The sequence below is a fragment of the Triturus cristatus genome, chromosome 4_1 (genome assembly GCF_964204655.1).
Source record: "Triturus cristatus chromosome 4_1, aTriCri1.1, whole genome shotgun sequence".
Taxonomy (NCBI): Eukaryota; Metazoa; Chordata; class Amphibia; order Caudata; family Salamandridae; genus Triturus; species Triturus cristatus.
In genome coordinates this window covers 894,528,834-894,554,359 of record NC_140585.1, presented here as the reverse complement: position 1 = coordinate 894,554,359, position 25,526 = coordinate 894,528,834, and the positions used below count along the sequence as shown (strand labels likewise).

Genomic DNA, 25,526 nt, shown 5'->3' with positions numbered 1-25,526 from the left:
ATTTGGTGAGAGATCATGTCGAAGGCAGCTGAAAGGTCCAACAGCATGAGAATCGTAGACTGACCCCCATCTAGGGTCATCCTGATGTTATCTATAACTTCTAACAGGGCAGATTCCATGCTGTATTGGGGCCTGAATCCAGATTGAGAAGGATACAAGCGACCTGTGATCTCGACATGGTTTGACAGCTGTTGCTAAGGCAAGACACAAGTAACCTCATTTACCTAAATGTACAGGTAGGATGTAGTGAGAGGGGGTGCTTAGATAAAGTGGAAAATATGTTGTCGCGTGGTGAGGGGCTGGAGAGACTTGCGTATTTTGGGTGAGTGTGAGGGTATGGAGTGGCCTTGATTATGAGGTGTCTGTTCTAGTGGGGAGGGTTAGGTAGAGTAATGGAAAGGTGGGGAAGGACTCATGGTAGTCTTGGGAAAAGGTGTGGTGCAGGGAAGAGTCTGCTTGCCCAGTTGTCAACTCTGGTAAAAAAATAAGAGCAGGTGGCCCTGCTGAATAATATCCCAAGTGAGCATTTAAAACCAGCACCAGAACAAAGCCTTGGACCTGTCCAAACTGTCCCTCTCACCCAAGGCTGCTCAGCCACTTTCTAATACTCCAGTATTTGCCAGTCAGATATGCGCACTTTGAGACCGGTTTACAGCCAAAAGTGGAGGTGCAGGTTACATGACTAAGGAAGGCCAAGGGAGATGGAGAAAAAATAGAATTACAGGTATCCTGAGGAGAGATCTGAGAGAGTGTTCTTGACTAAGTGTAAGGGGATAAATATTGAAATATGTCGCGTCTTAGCCCTTAATACAATTGCACAAGTCACAATTCGTTTCAGAAAGAATGAGCAAGTAACACTGTCGAATATTATCCCCAACCCTTTGCAAGTAGTTCTCTTTACACTTCCCCAAAGCTCCTAAGCTAACCTCTAGTACTCCATAGGCCAGTCAGATGAAGACAGTTTATTTATTTTATTCATCGTCTAATGTGTTAATAGATTTTATTATTACATGGACAAGGGTAGACAACCTCCCAGCTACTATAGGAAGAGGGTTTAGACTTGTACATTGTTATGGCTACACACTTTATAGGTTATCACCAGGAGTACTGCGATTATGCACACACTGCCAGAGCCAAGGGCATTCTCCAGACAGGTGCCCTTCGATGCAGTCTGTAAAGCATTATATGCTTTATGCATTATTAAGGAAGAATGCCTGCTTAGTCCTGGTTAAATTGAGAAACCTTTTATTTAAAAGTTGTTTTCTGGGCTTTGTTTTACTTGACCAACATTGGATCTTAAATAGTTTTACTTGCTTTGAAATATTTGATCAGCTGTCAATCTCAGTACATTGATACAATATGTATTTTGTGCCTTTTTTCTTCTTAGCCAGGGAGTGGGTCACCATTAAGCTCCTCCTACAGAGAGCTATTTTGAGTGCCAAAGTAGTTTTCAGGGCTTTTGTTTTCTGTCGCTTTCTAAATGTCTATATGTGCCATGAATACTGCAGCCTTCATTTAAGTTACATTTTATGTATTATTAACCTACTCCAGCTGGCTGCGTTGATGCCTGCCTGGCTCTCCTTGCTGTTTCAGCTCCCTGAATTTGCTTCTCTGGCCAAGTACCTCTGTCGTTATAGTTCAAAAGTCTGAATAATATTTATCATGACCATTCACATTAACACTGTACATACTACTTTTACTGTAACAATAGGAGAATAGCTGCTCCATTTGTCATACTTTTACAACTAGTTTTCAGAAGTTGATGGCCCAAAGGCCGCTTTCATGCTTTACATCAAATTTCCTGTATAAGAGCTAAAAAGAAAAAGTTGATTTGATACTTTACTGTTGTGTGTCTGATATCAAATATGCTAGTTGCAGCAAGGAAGATCAGCTTACTGCCAAACCTTGATAGTTGCCATGCACCGGCAGGCCTGAAGAGTCTGCTTTTGTTCTTTCATACGCATGTGCGCTCTCCTGGGTGAGTGGTGTTTTTTTTTTAACATCCCTTGCTTTACTTAGCTCAATGGGATCCAGCCGTCTTCCTTTTAGAGAGCAGTAGATCTTCTACGTGATGGTATCTTCATTAGTGTAGCGTGATGGTATCTTCATTAGTGTAGTTGAAGGGGTCTTATTTGGAGAGAGTGGTTTCCAAGGAGAATAGAAGGTATGTGCATTGTCTCCGGAGGAGTGGAGAGGATGCTGGAAAAGACAAAATTACGAGTACTGAAGTCTTTTGTCTGGATTTAGGATTTTCTTTAGTGTTCTGAGCTCGAGGGGGAAGGTAGACATATTGCCGGTGGCTTTGATGTTAAAGGATGAATCATTGTTTCATCAATTAATAGGAGTCGGATGCTATAGCTTGAACATACCCTTGACATTAGGGGCCCAATTTCTATGAGAGTCGGACGTCTGAGGCTTTCCAAGTCTCATCGCGGTTTCAGTTTCGACTGCTGCATTAAGATGCTGGCGGTCGAAAGTAAAACCGGACAGTCATTCCGGTTGGATTCCGAAGGGCTCATGGAGCCCATTGGCCAGTCGGAGACAGGCACGTAATCCTAATGGATGGCTTTTCTGCCGTCTGGATTATGATGTCTGTTGCGACAGGCTTTCCAAGTAAGGCTTTCCAACATGGAAAGTCTGTCCGAAAGTGACATTGGGGGCTCCTAGCAGGGTCCCCTTCACCCTGCGGCCTCTGGTGGGGGGCCGAGGGGGAACCTATGGTACACCCCTGTTGATCCCTGCACCATGTGGCAGGAACCCTGAGGTGCCTGTTGCGCGGTGCAGGGATGAACAGTTGCTCCCGTTGGTCTGTGGGAGCTTTGGCTGTGGCTGGTTTACGACCGCAGCACAAACTCCCATAGGAAAATGGGAGTATGCAACCGCACCATGCAAAGTCGCATCGTAATAAGGTATGGGGAACCGATGACCCATTGTCAGGGGGTTCCCATACCAATATGGTGTGGGTCGGACGCAAGTCCTACAGACATCGTAATAAGGCCCTAAATGAATCATTTTCTGTGACATTGAATGGTTTCTCAAACGCATTTTAGTTATTGACCATGAGTATGTGGCAGGAGTGCCTGACTGACATCCACACTTAAGTCCTTGAAAGGAAAGCTGTTTTGGTACTTCTTTTTGGTATCCTTTTGTAGGAGACCTTATAGGGGGATGAGTTGACTTGGTGGAAATTGCCCTTTCCCTAGTTTCTCCAGAACTCTGGGCCACTGTTTGACGTTTAGGCATTTCTTGCTTTCCATGGTGGCAAATTTCCTCCCCTATCCAGTGTGCATACAGGTTGGGAGGTCTTTTTGTGATTTTCTTTTTAACAGACGAGTTAGTGGCTTGACAAAGAGTGATAGAAAGTAGCTAAAAACTCCTTGAAAATTCCAAAAATGATGGAGCAGCAGTCCTGTTAAACATTTTTCAAAAAGTCTATCTTCATAAAGATTTTCCTCTCTGAGCATGATGGAATCCTGGTGCAGCTGACCCCTTTAGAGGAGCAGTCCTTTTCAACACTGTCTGCTGCTTATTTGGCCCCATACCTTCGTTTTTTTTCTCGGTTTTCTCTGGGTAAAAGTTGTACCCATTTGTTGTTCCACCTAGTCTCTGCTTGTTTTCCTACACTCCGGCGCATGCGCTGCCCTCCTGCAGTGGTGCAAATGTTTCAGCCCCATGCCGCACTCTGTGCTGCCACAGTGCGACAGCCAAGGCATTTGAAGCCATTCTTCTGCCCACAGACCAGGCTCAAATGGGGAGTTGGAGAAGATACACCCTGGACCCTTCTGGAGGACCGTGGCTGTAGGCCAGTTTGCTGCAGCAATGAGAGCACTCACCGGCTCTGAGTGGTACGCTGAACTGACAAGAGGCAGCCAATGCTATCAGCTGAGCACGGCCTTAGGCTCACACTCCTAACAGCTAAAAAAAAAGTATTCTTCTCTCACTCAGCTGAGATGCTCCATTACATATATTAAAAAAAGTTTTACAACAGGGCAAAAAGAGGCATCTCAAATAAAGTGAGCATTTAAACTAGTGCATCTTTTAAGTCTATACTTTTAAAAACCCTTGAGTTTCTCTCTGTCGGTGAACAGAGTGATCACATCACAACGTGGACGTATTTGGCTCGGTCTGTGCTCCAATGTTCTCCTTCACTGGAGTTCATGCTCTTTTTGTTTCACTCGTTTTCATGCATCCGTGAGTAGTGTAGTAGTCTGCACTTAAAGATCAAGTGAAATAAAACTAGGGTTGTCAGTAAATCAAATCACACTCTCACTCAAAGAACCAAATGCAGTTTTTGCAGCAGGCATTTATTTGTATGGCACAGGAATTGATGATGCCATCGCCATACGGGAAGCTAAAGCCGCATACTTCTCCGCCAAAATCCTGAATGCTCAAAATAAATCTAAAGAGATTTTCTCCATAATTAACGACTTATGTAAATCAGATCGAATTCACCCCGCTCAGTTACCTACTCAGGAGCTTTGCAACTCGCTGAACTCCTACTTCCTGGATAAAATCTCCATCATAAAAGCCAGTATCCCTGCTCAACGTTACCCTGACAATGTGGATTCTACCACTACCAGCCCTTTTACTCTCGATCGTCTCCCTGCTTTATGCCCTCTGACCCTATCAGCACTACTGTCTCGAGTTAAATCCAGCTCCCCTAATGATCACTGCCCCCCACATATTTTAAAAGAGGTTCTATCTCACTTCCCTCACTGTGTGCTCTCACTCCTTAACGAATCCCTATCTCAAGGTAAGGTCTCCTCTGCTTTTAAGAAGGCTATAGTGGTGCCACTATTAAAAAAAAAACCTGGAGCTGACCCCCTCAACCACTCTAATTATCGCCCCATATCTCTGCTTCCTTACCTAGCAAAGATTCTTGAGGCTCATTTCACCAAGTCTCTATCTAATTTCATCGAGCTATCCGACCACCTGGAACCCAACCAAGCCGGTTTCCGCCCTGCACACTCCACCGAATCGGTTATCCTTGCCGTATTAGACACTTTACGATCCAACGCAGACAATGGCATCCATCAGGCCCTCGTCCTCCTTGATTTGTCCGCTGCGTTTGACACGGGTGGACCATCACATCCTCCTGTCCCGTGTCAAACAGGCAGGCATACAAGGCTCTGCATTCAACTGGATCAAGTCATTCCTTGAGGACAGAACGCAGGCAGTCCGCCTCGGCCCTTTCACCGCACCCATGGTGGACTCTTCCTGCGGGGTTCCTCAGGGATCTTCCCTTTCCCCCCTCTTATTTAATTGTACCTTAGACCCCTCATCAGTTCCCTAAAACATATGAAGGTCACCACATTCAACTATGCAGACAATCTCCCAACTCGTCTTTACGCTCAGTGGACCTAACTCTGTCTCCGATTTTCAAGCCACCATGCTCCACATCCAGCGCTGGATGAACTCCAACCACCTTAAACTTAATCCCGGCAAAACCGAACTAATCTTGCCGGGAAACAGCGCAACCATGTGGGGCCCTCACTTTTTGCCTCCTGATCTCGGACCACCCCCCACTCCCTCCCTCTCCCTCAGTGAAAAGTCTAGGAGTGACACTTAATTCCGATCTCTCGCTTAGAGGTCAGGTAGGGTCGGTGGTTTCCTCATGCGTTTTCCAACTCAGGAAAATAGCTTACTTTCTCACCCCCCCGGCCCTCACTCAGGCAGTCATAGCTCTAGTTCTATCGCGCCTTGACTTTTCCAACTCGATCTACCTTGGCCTGCCCATTTATCTGCTTAAACGTCTTCAAATGGTACAGAACCAGGCAGCCAGGCTTATCTTTAAACAACCCAAATGGCACTCCGCCAGGCCCCTGTTGGCTAAATTGCACTGGCTCCCAGTCGCACAACGTGCTGCTTTCAAGACTGGGTGCCTCCTCTTCAAAGCCTTGCATTGTAGGAGCCCCAAATTCCTCAGCAGCCGCATTGTGAAATACACCCCTAGTTGCAACCTTCGGTTGCTCGCCATTTCGACCATCAAACTTAAACTCCAAGGAGGGCTCAAATTCTCCTACCTTGCACCCTGTTTTTGGAACTCGCTGCCCTTGGACATCAGAACACAGGACAACCTCATGGGCTTTAGGAAAGCCCTCAAAACACAGTTGTTTGCACTATCTTACAACTAGCCTCCCTGTCGTGTCACCAGGCCTCAGCGCCATGAAACCTTTTGGTGTACGCGCGCTCTACAAATTCTTTATAACATAACATGCAGGGGTTCTTCATTTCTGAACATGTAGGCATGTACAAATATTTTTTTCTTCCTTTCTGAGGTTGATTTCTTCTTATAGACTGACCATTTACAAGTAATTCAGTAGTCAGTGAACTTAAACCACTGAGAAAATGTAGTTCAGCGATATCAAGCCTTTATACATGTCTTATGTATGTGAAAAACCACTCGTCCATCGCAATCACCCGGCCTCCTTCCCCGTTCACCCAGCCCTCCGTCAATAGTGGTAGCACAGAACTGCCACCATAGATTCAATAAATCTTTCATCTCTGGAAGCCTAACCCGAATGGGCTTGTTGGTGAGAACTCAAATTGCCACCACTTCACTATCCCCATCAATCCTTGGAAAAAGCTATTTCAGTTTGTTGGTCCAGCAGATAGCTTGAAGGCAGTGGTGGCTGCCTCTGAACGGGGGTGGGGGGGGGCCGCATGCCTCTCGTCCGTCTTGTCTTCTTCCGGCTGATGTCTGCAGCCTGCACTGGAAGCACCCAGGCTCCTGGACTCTGCCAGCCAATCACAACGCTGCTCCTGCAGCGTCGTGATTGGTCTGAGCGGCCTGCTCAGGCAGTGCCCTGGGAGTCTGGGCATGTTCTCCATTGGTCTGTGTTGCACAGCCCCTAGGAGAACATGCCAACTGCGCATGACTGTTTGGCCGGCCCTAGAGGGCTGGTCAAAGCGTCATGCACATTTAGGGAAGGAGTGCAAACCACTCCTGCTTCCTGTGCGGCGGCGAGCTAGCCCCACCCTGAGTCGCAATGGAAAATAAAATAATAAACTTCTTGCTATTAGCATTTTTATTTTCCTTTGCTCAACCAGCAGTGGGGCTCCACTCCTCCGCCTTAGCGGAGGAGCCGCCACTGCTTGAAGGTTTTCCTGCTCATGATTCATAACGTTCTTAGCAGATTTGCATGACGCTTGAACTAGTTGTTTGACTTTTGTAAAGTAGTTGAAGAAAATAAGTAGAAGAATCCCGTTCTTCTATTTTAGTATTGTTAGAAGGTGGTTCTGACCATCTGAGCCGCCCTTATTTTTCGTTTTTTGAACACCCATTTGTTGAGCTTTTACTATAGGAGCAAAACAATGAAAATGCCAATACTGATTATTCTTTCTAACAAAGAGTTGTACCACAGCGCATGACCACTTATCACTGACAGCCGGAAGTATTAAATAGTTTTTATTTTCAATATTTTTTCTTTATCAATGTTATCTTTTTTGAAATTCCACAGTTCAACAATTATGTACACAAATTACAACAACACGACCACATTTCGTAAGGAAACCAGCAAAAGAACAAGAAGCCCTACAATCTGGAGTCTTCTCGTCCAACTCATTCGCACCAATTCAATCACCCACAACCTTCATATCACACTGGTATCATACCACACATACACACATCTCAAACAACGACCCTTGGTCTCATACCACCTTTATCACTTTCTTGGACCAAGGTACCACACCAAAAAACATCCAATTCAGACTACTAGTTTTTGTGCATAAACCAAAATTGGAAAAACTTCTGATTTAAACAATGACAACATTACAACCATGCACAACAGTGACGTTAAACAAAAACGTTTGTTTGGGAATACCCATGCCCGGTCGACTCATTTCGAACCCTCTTCAATGTGGGGTTCTCCTCAGGACCAAACAGCACATTTCTTTATAAATCAGGATCTTCAAGTCTCCAATGACAAACTGGTACAGATGTTTTGGGGGAACTACTATGGGAGAGCCTCATAAGTTGGGACTCACCCACAGTGAACTCATGATGAAAGGGACTGCATGTGTATTTTACCAGTGTCCCCCTGGGCCGAGTAGGCCGCTGTGCTGCAGCCAGAGTAAGGGGCACCGGGCTGGTTACATACAGACACGTGTGTACATGCATGTGCGTGCACAAGTGTAAAGGCTGCTCAGGGGAGATTCCTGGCGTGCGCAGCCCAGGAGCAGCTACAAAGCGAATGGTGTGGTGGGACTTTTGCAGAGCTGGGTGGTGACATGTAATAGGCTTTATACAATAGGCAGAAACATGGAAGGGAAAGTCAGTGTGCTTTAATGTTTTCACTGAAAGACCACGTCCGTATTACCCTATAAGGAGGGGTACCACATGGGACAGTTTCACTTTCCTAGGGCCTAAAAATTCCAGACATGCACTAAAGTCCACTTAAACTGAGTCATATCTGTAGTGCTTTTAGGTCATCCAGAACTGTCCTATTTTTCTGAATCCGCTCATAACCAGAGCCTGGCTGGGGCTGACCCTGCCAGGCTTGATTAATGACCTTCCTCCCCAAGCTGTAGCATCATACGCCTCGCCCCGAACGACAAGCATTCCAAGGGCAAAGGTCTCCTTTCCAAGAAGAGAGGATGGGTGGAGCTACATGTTACTCCTTCAGCTGCTGTCACCTGGTGCTAGGCATCAAGCTGCTCTGGAGAGAAGGCAGCAAGGGGGGGAAGGGGCTTTTCAGAGAACAAATGGCATGAGACCCCTGGACGACACCATTTTGAACAAACCCAGAGGCCTGGGCAGGAAGGAGGGAGCAGGGGCAGAGAAGTGAGGTGTCGCTGGTAGGGCAAACTGAGACTTCCTGCCAGTCCCCTCCAAATTCTTTAAAAGAGTTTGCACAGAAAGAGGAGCTCTCTCTGGGGTGCGTTCTGCTGAGGGCGACTGGTGCTGGAGCCTGACACCATGGGCAGCTGGAAGGAAGAACCTCCAGACTGGCCCGAGACCCTGACTTGCGCCACAAGGGGAGTCCAGGACCAGTGAGAAGAAGCCTGGGCCTCTGCGCAAGGAGAAGAGAGTCCCAGGAAGAGAGCCAGGCGAAAGGCTCCCTGCTGAATCCACCCTCCACCCTCCATGCGACCAGGAGGGCGAAGGAAAGTGCTCCCAGTGGCTAGAGTGCGCCGCCAGGAGCAAGAAGAGGCCAAAATTGTGAAGATCAGCCCCCTGGGGGCTGAGATATGCCCCCCAGAAGGTAGGCGACCCTTGACCTCTGGCCGGCCGACCAAGCATGTGTGGCTCTGCCACCAGTCCAGGATATGTCCCGGGGTGGGTCGGGTCCCGGGGCTGCCCCAGCCGAAGATAAGTCGGGAGCGCCGTTGCGCTCTCCGTGAAAAATGCTCCCGTGGGGTGCCAGGTGCCCGCCCTGCCGAAACTGGAGACAGGGGAGCACCGTCTTGCCCCCTAAGAATGGTGTAAGGGGCCCCGGATCCCAACTCTGGGCCCCGCTGAAGGTGGGTAGTGCCGTCAAGCCCCCACGAAGACTAAAGTTGGGGAGTGCCATCGCACTCCCCGTAAAGAGGCCCGAAGCCCAAAAGCAAAGCCAGGGAGCGCCGTCGCGCTTCCCATGAAGGTGTCCCTGGGGGGGGGGGGTGGGGCCGGATCCCAACTCCGGGCCCTGAATCATTGAAGCAAAGACGGCCCGAAACCCCATCCCCAGGCCTGACTTGAATGAGGAGGACAGGGCACACTCACCCGTGGCAGCTGTAAGATTGGGGTGGGGGAGTGCCGTCCCCAGAATGGAGGTGCCAGCTCCCGCAGCAGCACGCGAGGATACTGGCCAGAAGGGGAGCCGGGGGGGGGGGGGGCGATGGGGGGGCAGCCAGCGGGGGAGCTCCCCGGTCTGCCCTCCCAACGCGGGGTGGGACTGGGCCTCAGCAAAGAGAAGAGCGGCCAGGGGTGGGCTCCCCGAGTTGAAACAACTCACATGGGTGCCAGCAGGGACCGGACCCCCAACGATGGGCCGACCCCGCAGGAGCAGCTGGGGGTGGGCACCCCGAGCTGCAGTAACAGCGGGGGGGGGGCCCGGGACCACCTCCCCCTCCCCCCTCCCCCCCCCCCCCCACGGATCAAAAGCGGTGTGAGGCTGCTCCTATATTCATAGAGCCGGAAAGAAGCGCCCTGTAATGCCTTGCAGGCCCGGAACGGTCTGCAAGGGAAAGCAGCTTTTCCTCAGTTCGTGGTGGCCCCAGGAGGACGGGTGTCACCACCAAATGTGTGCTAAGGTGCAGGGGTGCTGCAGGAGCTACGCAGTCTCCCCCCAGCACGAGAATGGAAAGTCCCTCACTCAGTCTCTGGAGACTTGCAAAGAATAACCCCTCAAGGGCTCGGCCATCAACAGCATCCTGTGGCTGGAACTTTTGTTCATCAGCTGGGGGTGCCTTAAGGATTGCACCGAGGTGTGAAATGTGAAGGGCTGAGTTTGGGGATGTCTGGAATAGGGCACCCCCTGGAGGTAAAGAGGTGTAATGGCACCAGAAATGCATTTACTGAGGTTATTTCTTTTGAGGGACTAAAAGTCACACGTGTAATGTGAAGTACCTGTGTAAGGTGGAGTCATAAGCGAAGTGGGGGTTAGGTTGCCACACATCCCTGCTAGGGTGTCTGGCTGTATATGCTTAATCCTGTGATTTAACTGTGATGCCTTTTAGGGGCTTTAATTGCAATGCATTACAACTGTTATCAGCTATGATAAGTACCTCATTTAAAGTGATGCCCAAACATGTATTCTTGCTACTGTGTTAGGGGAAGAACAACCCAGACTGTTAGCCACTAAGATGTAGAGGTGTATACTGTATGGACAGTATGAGATGCTCAGTCAGGGTTATGTGTCCCCAGGGCAGGTGTACCTATTTTTAATGCTTGTTGAGATGATCGGGTGGGTCGCCTCTGGCATCGCGCTAGTTGGTAAGGCCCACGCTCCAGGTTTTGTCAACTCACTGCATTAGGGGGCAAGATGATGTGCATACATGGGAATGGTGGTACTTGACCCCACCCCGCCTGCAGGAGGGTTGGAGATGTTCTGCAATGTCATAAAGTAATTCCGAAGCTTATGTATATTTGTAAATTGTTGCATAGTATTGAGTAGTGTGTGTGTTTAATAAATGTACTCTTACTTTTATAAAGCAAAGTACAGACTGGACCATCAATTATTGAGCGTTATTTCTGCGTACTGGTAAATGGCGATTACTAGCCTACACCACCTCCCTTGAGTAAGCCTTAGACTGTTCTGCAACGCTACACTCAGAGTCAAGCGCTACAATAGGGTGTTTGGTTTCCAGTGAAGGACAAATGTGACATGTTATTTGTACAGGCCTCACAGATAATGCCTCGTTTTCCAACAAGTGTATTTTAATATCTACTGAAAAACAGTTAAACTCATCACTGCAGTAATTGTGTTCTGTGCTCAGTGCATTTTCAGTACAGATCACAATCCTCATACTCGTGGTCTTGGTCTTGTTTTCAAGATCAGTTGTTATGCAGAACAGTGTTTAAATAAGCAACTTTCTCCAAGTAATTAAGGTCTGGCGCAACAATGAGTGCCCGGTGGGCTCTGATCCACTTTCTGCAGACATGTCTGAAGTAGTTAGTGCTTGTGCTTTGTTGGGGCGCAGCACTTCTGCACCCGCAAAGAATTGCTTAGCAATTGTTTTACTGTTCACTCTAAATGTAAGAACACTTGGTACTCCTGGAGGTGATACATAATCTTCTTGAAAATGTATTCTTGTACTTTCCACGTGATCTAAGCAAATCTTGCGAGAAATGTCTGTGCAGCTTTAAATCAGTTTCAGGATATGCCTTGCTCGCCTCAGGAAAATCAGAGTATATTATAACCCACGCTATCCGCACTTTGAAGCCTGGCTCCTGAGTCCATAGGATATCCATCTTGCTGGACGTCGAAATGTGCAAATAGATGTCATACGTGAAACAATTTTAAAACGAGGGGGTCGGTATGGAAAAAGGAGTGGATAGGAAAAAGAAGTAAGCTGGGAAAGATACAGAGGAAAGGAGCGCGAGGGAGCAGAAAAAAACTGAGGAGAGTAAGAATGTGAGAAAAAGATGACTATTCGACATGGAGGGTGGATAACATTGAGCATTATGAGACATAAAACGAATGACGAGTTGAGAAATAGCTGGAGATTAGGGAGAGATGGAGGAAATAGTATGGGAGAAAAGATGGGGAAAGTAGGGGGAATGAGAGCTCATGGTGGGCTTTCTTGTGAAGAAACAGGTCAGTGGAAGACCAGAGTTTCCTGGACGAGTATCACGAGATGCACTTCGACAAATAATGTTTTCACCTCTGGTGAAAAAGAGCCAATTCCCCTAAGTTAAATCTGAGATTGTGCGAGAACTTTTCCATTCGTAAAGGATCAATTTAACACCCAAGGCAAGCATCAGATCAAGTATCATCAGATTGGGTAAACTGGGAGGGGGGGGGGGAGGGAGGAGAAGGCATATACCCCAAAAATAGCCGTGGATTTGGACTAGGTCATGATCAAGAACGGATCTGGGAGACCTTTAATAGAATTTCAGACCACAGCGGAAAGACAAATTTACATTTGAAAAACGTGAGGTTGATAAAAAGTCAAAATTCTATTAAGTCAGTAGATGGAGCAGTTGTGCTAAAGGATTGTCAGCTCTCCACGCGTTCGCTAGGAGGGCTCAGAACGACATGAAAGGAATTAGGAAGGAAGAAATGATACAGTCAAACATTCAAGTCGCCGCTTCTCCAAGGCCGCCCAACATTGTAGTTAGACTACGCAAAGCATTGCTTAGTTTTGACTTGGTTACTCTTCACCTAAAACAAAAAAGTGTCATAAATAAAATGTATATGTAATAAATTTGTGTCTCTACTGGTCTGTAATAACACCATTCCATTTTTAAAATTGTAAATTACCAGTAAAGCTGACCGTGAATAGCACAATTTCGTTGTAAAGGTTTTTTGCTGTAGTGGTATGCGTGGTTACTGTATGCGTGGTAATGGGACTTTAAATGTGTCCTTATGAATGCGCGTTGTAATGACATGAGTGGTAATGGAGTGCGTGGTAGTGGATCATTCGTTTTAGTGTGCATTGTAAAGGCATGCATGGTGAATGCATGCGTTGTTCCATCATACAACCGGATTTACATACACGCTTTGTAAGGTATTTTTAGGAGATAACCGAAAATTGTATATTTTCGAGGCAAGGTGGCCTGAAGAGTTAAGTTTCAAAAGAAAGGAAGTGGAGGCCAGGTATATGAATTTGGGGATATTTTCCTTAACACCACTCTTAGTTTCAGGAAATTGAATTCAATATTGGGTAAGCTGAACTTCGATTGGATTACTGAGAAGTGTTTGGGATCTGACAGGGAGCCAAGATCTTTTTGAAGGTTAATCCCGGATTTCACCCAAAGTTTCCAGAAAATGGATCAAGAGCCGCTTTTTAAAATATTTATTGTGCCAGAGAGGGATGTGTGATGTTACAACGCGATCATTTAGATCGTGGTACATTACATCGCTGTTTTTACAGCACAAGTCGTTACAAAGACTTGCGCTGTAGGGCGCTGGATTTAGGAATAGTATGATTTACTATTCCAACTCCAGCCTACGTACAGTAGGTAAGATGTTGGAATAGTAAATCACACTATTCCTTAGTCTATAGCGCCATTCAGCACAATTCGTTGTAACCACTTGCGTTGTAAAAGCAGCGATGTAAATGTATTGTGGTGTTTTCACCGTGTTAAGGTCGATTTCCGCCAGAGCGAGGTGGAATGGGATTTTTGGAATTTATATGCTATTCTACGATCAAGTATTTTCAAGGCTTCCATAGTGTGCAAGATAATGAATTGTGAGTAGGACCGGATCAAGAGTTGAGGATTCTGAATAGTTAAAGTCGCTGATGGTAGGGTTGGGAATAAGACATTGTATTCAATTTGGAGTCAGGAGGGTGTGTTTGAGGATGCACAGTGGAACTACCAGGCGGCTTGGTGGCATACACAGGCAGTTTGGTATTTATAGAGGTCCGGAAATGTTATGCCTCCCATCAGATTTTTGGGAGTTTAAGCTTTTCACCTAGCAATTCTTTTTTTCTTCCATAAAAATATTAGATATCAAAGAATCAAAAGATTTGAAAAAACTGTGAGGGGACTGGAGGGGGTAACATACTGGTTGGACAATTTATATGGGGAGTAATGATCATTTTGTCATTTCACGACTACTCCACCAGGTAGTGTTTGGGGACCAGTTTAGTATGGGTGCTTTAATTTTATGGAGGCAGTGTTTTTTAATGCCAGTGTTTCCATAATGTCCTTACTGAAGAAGATACCCAAGTATTTTATGGATTTGTTTTGCCATTTCATACCTAGAGACCGATTCACAATGCTCTGACGGTACACATTTAGTGGGAATACCTCAGTCTTCTCTTTGTTGAGGGAGTATCCAGAAACCCACAAGAACTCCTGAGTGGTTGACTAGTTGACTCTAAGAGCCCGATCCGCATTTCCAGGGAAAAGAAGGACGTTGTCCACATACACAGCAGATTTTTGTGGGCCAGAAGAAGTGGACACCCGCTATCCATGGATTAGATCTAATCACAGTGCGAAGAGGTTCAATAGAGTAGAAATGGGCAACCCTACCTGGTGCCACAAATAAAGTGAAAAGGTTGGGAAATAAATCCATTAACTTTAACAGAGGCCGATAGATTATAGTATAAAACATCCAACATATTCGAAAATTAATCATGCAATTTGAAGCGATTTGAGAACCGATTGTTTAAAAAAAAAAAAAAAAACACAAGTCTTTCAAAAGCCTTTTAGGCATCCACAGCAATAGCCTCCGACAGGAAGGAAAGGTGCCTTTGCCAAGACATGACAAAGTTTGAATATTATCATAAGCCAATCTTTTCTTCAAGAAACTTGTTTGGGAAGGATAGATTAAAATTTGTATAACCTTCTCTAATCGGTTTGCAAGAATGTTTTGGCAGAAATTTCACAATCAAATGTTTATCAGCAAAATGGGACGATAGATTTGAACTTCAAGTAGATCTTTCCCTTCTTTTGGGATGACTACAATAGTAGGGTTGGCATTGGTGCCGGTCACTTTGCCAGACATGGAGCAGTAAGTGAACAGACTAAGTGGGGGGTGGGGTGGGGTGGGGTGGGGGAGAGTTAAGAGTAAATCTTGGAACTTAGTGTAGAATCTACCAATTAACCCATCAGGGCCCGGGGCTTTCCCCCCGTTTCAGAGAGTGGATGGAATCCGTGATCTCTTCACTAGAAGATGGGTCTATTTAAATATTAGCGAGAGGAATCCGGAGGACCTCTGAAAGAGTGTTTCTCAGTAAGCTGCATAATCAGCCAGTGTAGTCGCAGCTTCTGGGGTCTACAGATTGTTATAAAAGTTTTGGCAAGCATCTACGTTTTGGGTGGGGTTAGAGGTTATGAGACCAGAAAGAGTCCTTAGGGCAGGAGTATTAAATTTCGTTTTTATATATTTTAGGTAGTTGGAAAGGAAGCAGCCAGCATTGTTCTTAATAGACTTTTTAGCTTTATTAAATTTTACCCACCTGAGGACTTTATCACTGAGCAATTGGTTGTATTCATATTTTAGTTTAAGTGAGGGGAGATAGTGTGACCTTTTAGTAAGATTACGTTTGTTTTCTAGACATTTAATTTCCAATTCTAGATCATCAAGCCTTCTATTATATAACTTGTTTATTTTTTGCTTGTCATGGGATTTATCATAGAATCCCTAATATACAGCTTTGAGTGAACCCCCAAAAGATTTCAGGAGAAGTGGTTTAAATTTAGTTTTCTTTGATAAAATTAGACAGATTGGTGTGTATGCTCTGTTTCAGATTCTGGTCTTTAACAAGACAGTCATTCATTCTCCAAAATTTGGGTGGAGTAAAGACACTATTTCGAGAACTATCCATAGATGCACAGTCCAAGACCGAAATGGGTTCTGTAGTGGTGTTAGAAACACTTTTCAAATGGTTGGAGTCTGGAAGGATATAATCCATTCAAAATGATGTCATGAGAGGTGGAATAAAAAGTCATGTCATTGTCTTTCAGGTGGTAGAGGCACCAAGGATGTGAGTGTAAGAAACTGCTTCTATATATACTACATCAAAGTGAGGTATAGTGTGTATAGAGTCCAAGTGTCCCCAGAGGTAGGCAGAGGTTAAAGTTAGATAGAACCTTACTCTCTAATAGTGGTAGCTTGGTCGAGCAGTAAGTATCAGAGGACAGTGTTAAGCATTTGATGTACACACTCAGTCAGCGAATGAATTCACACACTCAAGAACTGAACTCTAGGCCAATTGTGTTTGTATAAAAATATACTGTTTATTTTTAGAACCAAGCAAGCCTGGTACAGGTAAGCATTAAATACTTTTAAGTAATAAGGTACCAGATATAGAACAGTTTGAAAATGCAATAGAAATTGTACTTTGTTTGATTTACAGGGGAGCAGTAGTATGCAACACTTCGCAAATACAGTACTTTGGAATTAATAGGCTTTTTCAGTAAATTGCAGGTAAGTTACTTTTTACGTTACTAACTCAGTTCTGGATACCTAGACTCAGCACTGGGACATTTCCTAGAAACAGGCAAGTAATTACGTTTTGGTTATTCGCATGATTTTGAAAGAATATTTTCAGTTTTCAAAACTCCACACTTAGAAACTTTTTGGAGAAAAAGTGTCAATGTTATCCTATGGAAGGAAAACAGGTTAACGGTTCACAGGTAAGTAATCGACTGTGGGAGTTAAGGTTCTGGGGTTAGACTCGGGGGTCTCCCAGGGTCAGTGATGCACTGTTGTTGCACACTCAGCGGCACTAGGGCGGCCGGGTGCAGAGTGTTGAGGCCCAGTGTTATCCCATGGGGAATAAGGGGCCTCCGGTCGGTGGCTGCTGGCAAGCCGGCCACTGGGTTTTGGGAGCAAAGCTCCTAGGGTTAAGCTCAGGGCAAGTTGGGGACCAAAGTAGCACCAAAGGCTCTAGGGCGGCCGGGTGCCGTTTTGAGGTCGGGTGCCCTGTTTTCAATGGAGAACATCCGGGACAAAGAAACACTGCAGGCTCGGGGACGAGGATCTTCTGGGTGCGACCACCACTTTGAGGGGTAAGTTGGGATGTCATGGGTTGGTTAGGCACCTTTGGTTTGGGCACACAAGGCCGTGGGGCGTCTGGTGCAGGGTTGCCTTGTGATGTCGGATTTTCTTACCCACTCTGCCACTGTAGGGGGGGTCCTCTGGATTGAGGCTGCAGGTGTCGTCTGGAGGCTTGAGGCAGGTCCGGGGTAGCCGGATCTCGGGTCAGGATCGCCGGGGGGACCTCCTCGTGGTGTTTTTCCACTCGAGCTCGGGCCGGGTTCAGTGGGTGCAGAGTGGGCTGGCACCAGAAGCTGCGGTTTAAACACGTCCGGTGTTCACAGGAGAAACAGTCTGGGAAGTGAAGGCAGGCATGTCCTCTGGGGTTTGTGAGGTTGCTGGACACGCCGGGATTTCGCAATAGCAGGTTCGAGGGAGACCGGCCTGTAGGGCTGGGGCCAAGTCAGTGGGCATCGTCCTCTTGTTAGCTCTGCACAGCTCTTCATTCTTCTTCTTTTCTTTTTGTAGGTAGGCTGGATCTGAGGAAGGAAGGTTCAGGGTGCCCCTTAAATACTAAAGTTAGGGGCGTTACAGGTAGGTAAGGGCAGGGACCAATGGGTCCCTTCCCTGGGGTGGGTACACCCCCTATTCTGCCACTCTCCAGTGGGAGGGGGGCAGGAGCCTGTCTCTGGTTGGCTGGGTCCCCCCCCCCATCCTCAAGGTGGCGGGGACTCGAGGTTGTGCTTCACCTCTCCTCCCCCAACTGCGGGTTGGAGTTGGCAGAGGTGGGCACACCTTCTTTCCTCACTTGTTTTTCCCGCTGGTTCTCCCACCCAAAGTGGGGGGGGGGGGGATACCAGTGGGGACCATTTGCTGAAGACCTTTGAAGTCTCTCCTCCATGAACCCTGCCCATCTTGGGGGAGGATGCTTGGCACCTTGTCCCAGGATGTGCATTGTTTCAGGCCCCTGAGAGCAGGGGTCCAGAAACATGTCTGGTGGTGGCAGCCTAAGGAGCCACTCAGTCAGGTCACTAGTAGTTGGTCGAATTTCAGGGGGCATCTCTGAGATGCCCTCTGGTGTACAAAATCCCACACCGGCATCCGTGTGGGTTTAATGTGCTGAGAAGTTTGATACCAAACTTCCCAGTCTTCAGTGTAGCCATTATGGTGCTGTGGAGTTCGTAATGACAAACTCCCAGCACCATATACTCTTAATGGCAGCACTGCGCTTACAGTGCCCAGAAATGGACTTGGGCACTGTAGGGGTACAGAGCTCATGCTCCTGTACCCTCACCACTGGCATAGGGCACCCAGCTAGAGGGGTGACTGATGTATGCCAGGGCAGTGGTTTGTGGGCATCGCACACAGGGATGTGTGCCATGTCGACTCTTTCACTTTGTTCTGCACCAAGGCACTCAGTCTGCAAAGGCAGTGTGTGTGTCCGGGTACAGAGCCTCTGAGGGTGGCACAATGAGTGCTGCAGCCCTTAGAGGCCTTTTCTGGTCACAGTGCCCTGGGTACCAGTGGTACCATTTACCAGGGGCTGACATGTGGCCAGAGATGCCAATAGGGTTTAGGCTTCAATGCAGTTTTAGGGAAGGAACATAGGCCCTGGGTACCTGATTAACAGGAGCCCAGGGCACACTCAGTCAAAGAACATCAGCAATTCAGCAAAAAGTGGGGGCATACCATGCAAGAAAGAGGGCACTTTCTCACAGTGAGTTGAAGAGATTTATAGAAGTTGATCCTGTTAGAATGTGATTTATTGGCTCTGAATTTTGTTTTTAGAAAATCCATTCTAAATTCACATCTAAGGGAAGATTAAAATAAACACCTTATAATATAAATTTGGCATTTGGGAAAGATTAGCCATGGAATTTATAAAAGTGAGCTCCAAAATGTTGGGACGTCATCTGTCCGTCGTAAATATTGATGATCTAAATTTCGGTATCTGCAGCTTAAACAGAAATAATTACCCATCTACCCTCTTTATCCTGAGAACCCAATGAGGTTCAGAGGTTTGTTTTTTAAAAAAAAAATTTTAAGATAGTAAAGTCATTGCACCATTCAATTGCTTAAGGATTTTGAAAAGTAGTGGTCCAATATCCAATTATGATTGATTTCCCTTGCTTCTATTGTCTGTGATATTGTTTCTTGTAGGAGTATATTATCTCCTTTTAATTTATAGCAGTCGTCCATAATCTTATTTCTTTTCATCGAGTGATGTATCCCCTTGGTATTCAAGGAGAGTATTTTAATGTGAGCTGCAGCTGGGGGCATCAGGTATGTGATAAAACATAATGAATTTAAAGTGTAGTAATAAAGGACAAAAGAGTTAAGCCTCCATAGAAAATATGAAAGAAAGAAGAGAGGAATGAAGGCTAGGGGGCATCATGAGTCAACCTAAAACCGCAACAATAGGACTAATTACCAAAACCCACTAGAGCCCATAAGAACCCACCCAATGGATGCCTTACACGAAAAGATGGAAAATTGTCTTGAGAGCCATTATTTGAGGAGAGGCCAAGAGAAGGGATAACAAATAGATGTTAGTATTAAAGGGAGACCAGAGAGGAGCAATGGTTGGTGAGAGGAGGAGACCATGTGAGAAGAAAAGAAAACCATATAAACGAATGCGAGATAATCTGCATTGTAATAAACAATTCAAGTGAGCAACATAGCTATACTTAAGGTGAACAAAGCAACGTAGACAAAGGAAGTTGTATCTGTATTGCAACAGAGCAATCTACTGTATATAAAAGTAGTTGGCAATGGGAACAGCCTTGTGTTACCAAGAGTTCAGATACCCCCAACATCGCACTAAGCATGGAACAAATGGGGGGGGGGGATACCCAGAAACAGACTGCTGAGGGGGGCTTGGGCACAACTCCAGGAGCTCCCAAAGGGGGGGGGGGGGGGGGGGGCTCAGTTTGTGAGGATCTTAGGAACAGGGGGGCACAACCGGTATTCATGGACCTGGGCCGTGGTGCTCAGTGCAGAGAGTTTTGGTCAGCTGTTCCCGTGCGTTGTAGGCACTTGTGGTTCTCGTTTAGGCCTGTAGAGAGGAGCCAAACAGGACAGCTGGGCCACTGTCCGTGCTGGCTTCTGCAATGCAGACGTCCCTTGGCGGCTGGTCGGTCTTTGCGGTGTTGGAGACCTGTTTGGACTTTAAACAAGCTTTGGTTGCTGGAAGGGGTCTGGTACAATGGGTATTGATGCAGGGCGGCGCCTGGGGGTCCTGGCCCAAACTTGGGAGTGAGATGAATCTGACCTCCTGGAGCACGGTGACCACCTCCTGAGCATTGGTGGGCCAGGTGGTCAGGTCAGCAAGTTGGTAAACTGGACGTTGCAATCAGTGCCTGCAGACTGCAGGGAAGTGTCTGCTCTACTTCAAGGGAGATATTTCCCGGTTGTTTAGGTGCTGGACAGTCCTCCAACGGTTTGGGGAGGGTGTCCAGCTCTTTCTGAAGTCCGCTTTGGCGAAGAGCAAGCAGCCTGGCAGGGTTTGATGCCAATCTTTGATGCAGGTCTTTAGTTCTTGCGCTCTGGGTTCTTTGTCTTCCTCGGTTCCCAGTAGTCCTTGATTTGATATGTTTTTCTGGTGTCCAGCAGCCCCCTAAATACTCCATTCAGGGGAGTGAATGGTAATACACAATGGGCTAGTTTCCCTTGTGGGTCACTACATCCGGTATATGACCTTTTGTTTGGGGAGAGGGCATAACCTTGTCGCAGAGTTCCTAATTTCACCAAAAACAAGATAGCGGAATCCTTCTTTCTGTGTTCCCTTCAGGCAGCCCACCATAGTAGTGTAACTAGCCTGAAAAAGAACATACCTCAGGCCCAGCTAATTTTCCTGGTGCCAAATGGGGCTCAGAGCAAGGGATGGCATCTCGCTCGTCTGGAGGAAGCTGTGGTCACATATTATGGTGGCAAAGGCTTTGAAGCCTCTGGCCTTAGTATGCAGATTCACTGGCCATCCTGCTGGAGGACATGTAAATACCTCATGCCAAAGCATGCATTTTTTCTGACCTCTGTTCGCGCGGGCTCTCACCTCTAGGGGGGGGGGGGGGTCAGATATTAGTCTGTGGTGGCAGGCTGATCGATACCAGTCAGCCAGCACACCAGAGACTGGTAGGATTTTCAGGGGGCACCTCTAAGATGCCCTCTGGGTGAATGTTGAAGTAAATCTAGCACTGTCATCTGTACAGATTTATTAAGATAAGGTGTTTGATACCAAACACCATAGATTTCAGTGAAGCCATCATGTAGCTGGGGGACTCTTAATGACAGTGCCCAGTGCATATGCTCAAGATGACTTCACTGTACACTTGTACCATCTAGTAATGGAACTAGAGAGTCCAGCGGCATATCTGCTCAGGCATATAACGCACCCTGCCTTAGGCCTAGCATGCCTACTGGGGTGACTTGCATATATTACAGGCAGTGACTTTGACATGGCACACAGGGAGTGTGTGAAGTTGTGTTTTAATTCATGGTTTGCATCATGTCACGCAGTCTGCAATGGCAGCTTGCATGCAATTTGTGTGGGGGTCCCTTAGGGGGTGGTAAAAGACATGCTGCAGCTCTTAGGGACCCTCTTTAGTACCTATGCACTAGGAGTACCATTTACTAGGGACGTACAAGTGTGCTAAAGTACATGCCAATTTGTTTTAGGGGAAAGCACTGACATTAGGTCTGGTCAGAAAGCCTCAGTGCACTGTCAGTCATAAACCAGCATCCAGAAGCCACAACTGGGGCAAACAGTGGGGGACAACTACAACAAAAGTCCAGTTTCCTACACCCCTAGGTGTTGGACCCAAGACAGAAGTCAAAGTGTACTCTGGTCCTCCTGCAAGATTAGTTTTACTTGTCTACAAGTAACTGCTGCAACCAGGAGGCCAGTTGACCAGTTGCAACTGGACCTGCTCCGGACTTTACTGGCACCTCGTGGAAGATCGAGTTCTGAGGCTGGGGACAAGCCCTGATGTTTGTGGACCGAAGGGTCACACATCTTCAGCGTCTTGTATGCTCTGCATCAACCAACATTCAGCCCACTTCTTTGCTGGATTGCGTTCAAGAATCAGGATACACTGTGGACCCCAAGACTGTTGTACCTAACAGGTAACAGTCCTCCTGGACCTCAGTGATCCCTGTGACTAGGTACCAATCAATTGTGGTCTGTTTAAGAGTGTTTTAGTAGCCATTGTAAACTGTTTGCTCAAAACCGCTAAGCTAAGACTTGTTCCTTTGAGCTTGTGCCACAGCTTCACAGGACTGAGCTAAAGGTTTTCTTAAAGAATCTAACTGGACCTGATAGACTGACATTATTATCCTAAGCACCCCACATAATCCACTTTCCTACAGCTATCTATATAAAGTTAAATCAAAACCAAACCAGCACTGTCTGAGAGAATAACTTCTCACTCCACAAAAACAATTTTGCACGAGTAGCACAGGGCGTATTCATGAATGTGTTTAAGCACAGTTGCATGGCAACCACTGCCTGAGCAGAAATTGATGTGTTATAGGTGGTGCTGAGGAATTCATTGTAGTAAAAATTATGCCCAAGCTTCACCCTTTCTTTGATTAGTGCCGCTTGCTGCTCTATTTCAAAGTCTGCATCTCTGACGGGCCCAATGCTGGGCAAGAGAGTTACTTTTCATCATCAGAGTTCTTCAGCGTTGTCATCTTTTATATATTCAAATCAAACTAACCTTCCTCTCAGTGAATCTGTTAAAGAATAGGATTGTACATTTGCAGGGATTTTTAGAAACTGACAGTACTGTTTGAGGCAATTGTATAATGTGTGGACCCCTTACAAATTCAAGAGGCAGGCTGTTATGAAGAGAACTGACACAATCTTTCACTTCTAGGAAAACAAATCAAATGTGATCCCATTGGGATTTTCCATTCAGAGATTCCTACAGAATAACAGCAGCTACTTTCCCACATCTGAAGGAAACAGTGTTGCACGCCGTGTGTTTTTGGACAGAAAAGGAGGTTGTTAAATCCCGGGACCTTTCATAATGCAGTGGAAAATGGTAATCAACTAACTAGTTAACATACAACAACCACTGGGTCCCATTGTATACCCCTATTCAAGTGCAGCAATGATCTTCGAAAGAGCTGTCAAACAATGAACTTTTCCACAGACCTCAGACTAAACCTAGCAGTGTACAACATGTGTTCACTAAACCACCATATGCCTCCTTTTGCCACAAAACTCATTCTCATACTTGAAGGGTCTCTCTCACACACTTTCTCCTGCTGACACTCGACTCAGCCAACCTAGGTCTGGGTTGGGGAACGGATGTGGCTTTACAACTAGAGCGGTCGACCTCAAAGCTGGGGAACCTGGTTCGAGTGCCTGCAACGATGCTGTGATTCTGGGCAAATCACTTAATTTCCCTGTGCCTAACAAAAATGAATGTGTCCGTCTGTAATGCAACAGGTGCTGATGTAAAGCGTTTTGATACCTGATATCTTCGGGTCGAGTTTACGCTATATAAAATTCTTTAATAAAATAAGGCAGGAAAAAGCAATCCTCAGTGAGACGTTGGTTATCCGAATGAGGCCTCACTTTGTAGAACTTCGTTCCCAGGCTCGTCAATTTAGAAAGATCCTAAAAATAAAAAGCTCTCTCATAGGGCATTTGCAACTGAACCGCGATATCCACCTGTTTGTGTTTTTGCAATATTGCTCCAGTTCTTTTAAAGGTCCTTGTGCATGACCATGTGCCAGGAGATATTCAGGACATAGAGGGACTTGAAAATTCAGGCACATATTGCTGTGCCCAAGCCACATGTGATTACTATTTCGGTATGTATTCTAGAATTCTAGAGTGCTGTATCACAATGTTTTTATGTTCACTGTGCATTTGTGGAGAAGTTGTTCGATGCCTGCTTTTAGGAAGTTTTATGTCTGGTTTGCATTGTGTGCATGTTTATGTGGTGCTGATGTATGGGTGACTGGACTGAAGAGAAAGTTGTTAGACTGGCAACTATATAAAGCCTGTTGACACTGCTGGTTGCTTTCTTGCAGCTCCATGATGTACTCCGGGGAATTGAAGCTGGAAAAGCGGACCATGTCAGCCCAGGTAGAAGGAGGTGTCCATGGGCTCCATTCGTAAGTATACAACAGTGTAATACTTCATAGTGCTCCATGCCAACTGTATAGCTTGATCTTTTTGTTAATCTATTTTCTTCTGGTTTCCATAATCTAGTATCTGATATCAATTGACAAAACAAGATTGAACACATAAGAACAACACATATATATTTGTGTGGTTCACTTTCCGATTTAAATAGGCCTACTTCTCCACCATCTAGCCAATGGCTGTGGGAAATTACGGAGCTTTTAAGTGCCAAAATTAGACCTGCTTTAATCCAATAATGTGAAGGAAAGTCTTGTATATTAAATGGTCGCTGATTACCCATCCTGCTTAACGCTGGCTGTTGTAAATCTAGAATTCTCAAATAAAAATGTAGAGATTGCTGGCAAACAATTCCTACTAAAAGTTAACATGGTATTTTAAATGTGTTTTATTTTGCGAAATAAGTTGCACTGTGCAAGTGAAATTCTTATCTAAATGGATATGTAAAGATATTTAATGGCAGAGTTTCCATCTAAACCTCACTTTCATCCTGCCAATTAACTGGTTTACATTTCATTGATAGTTTGGGACGTGGATTGCTATTTATATTTATTGGTTTACAGGGCGTCAAAAATCTAAACTAGATAATTAAGCACACTGAATCATGGTGCAAAATATTCTTAGATTTGAGAAAAAAATTGTAACTTCATAAATCTTGTGCATGTATTTGAAATAGTCACATACATGTGTAAACTTGTGCATTAAAGACCAATGTCTAAGCGAACATCTTAGCAAATCAATTCTTTAGTGCCCACAAAGCTGTAGTCAAGGGACATTGTTTGGAATTGGAAGTGCAGGAGTTGTTTTAATACTTGAAAAAAGGTAACCAAGCATACACAGCAAAGACATGCACCAGAAAGTTTAATAGGTTAAAAAATGGCTCAGTCACTTTCTTTTAAACATCCTCTCATGAAAGAGTTAATTTAGTAAAAGGTAAGAACGGCTTCTTTACTTAGAAGGGTCATCCATTGAATAATCTTGCCAGAGGTTTCAAAACCTAAACAGGAATCACCAAACAAAGGTACTATCTGGAAATCCTATCACTGGTGATTGTTAGCATTGCTTGATGGGGTAAAGGACACTGTTTTTACTGCATTGGATGGTGCTATTAATGCCTGCTCTTTTTTTTTGTTGTTGAAAATCTGTTTATTGAATTTAAAACATGTTAGCAGGTACATGTTGCACAAATAAGTTTTCGTCATTGAGAAGTCGCCACCATACGCATATACATACAAGCATAATACAAATCAAGGGTAGTATTTTCTCCCAAAGGACGGGGTGCCACTCTGCCAGAAGTC

The 25,526-nt window shown here is 45.7% G+C and overlaps 1 protein-coding gene across 9 annotated transcripts in view; it reads left to right on the top strand.

The window, feature by feature from the left end:
* Positions 1-25,526, top strand: part of IMPDH1 (inosine monophosphate dehydrogenase 1) — a 330,559-nt gene that overhangs the window by 278,807 nt on the left and 26,226 nt on the right. For all 9 annotated transcript variants that reach the window (XM_085653671.1, XM_085653673.1, XM_085653672.1 and 6 more), the window contains one exon: positions 24,117-24,200. In XM_085653671.1, coding sequence (XP_085509797.1) covers positions 24,117-24,200 — 84 coding nt within the window. The remainder of the gene's footprint in view (positions 1-24,116; positions 24,201-25,526) is intronic.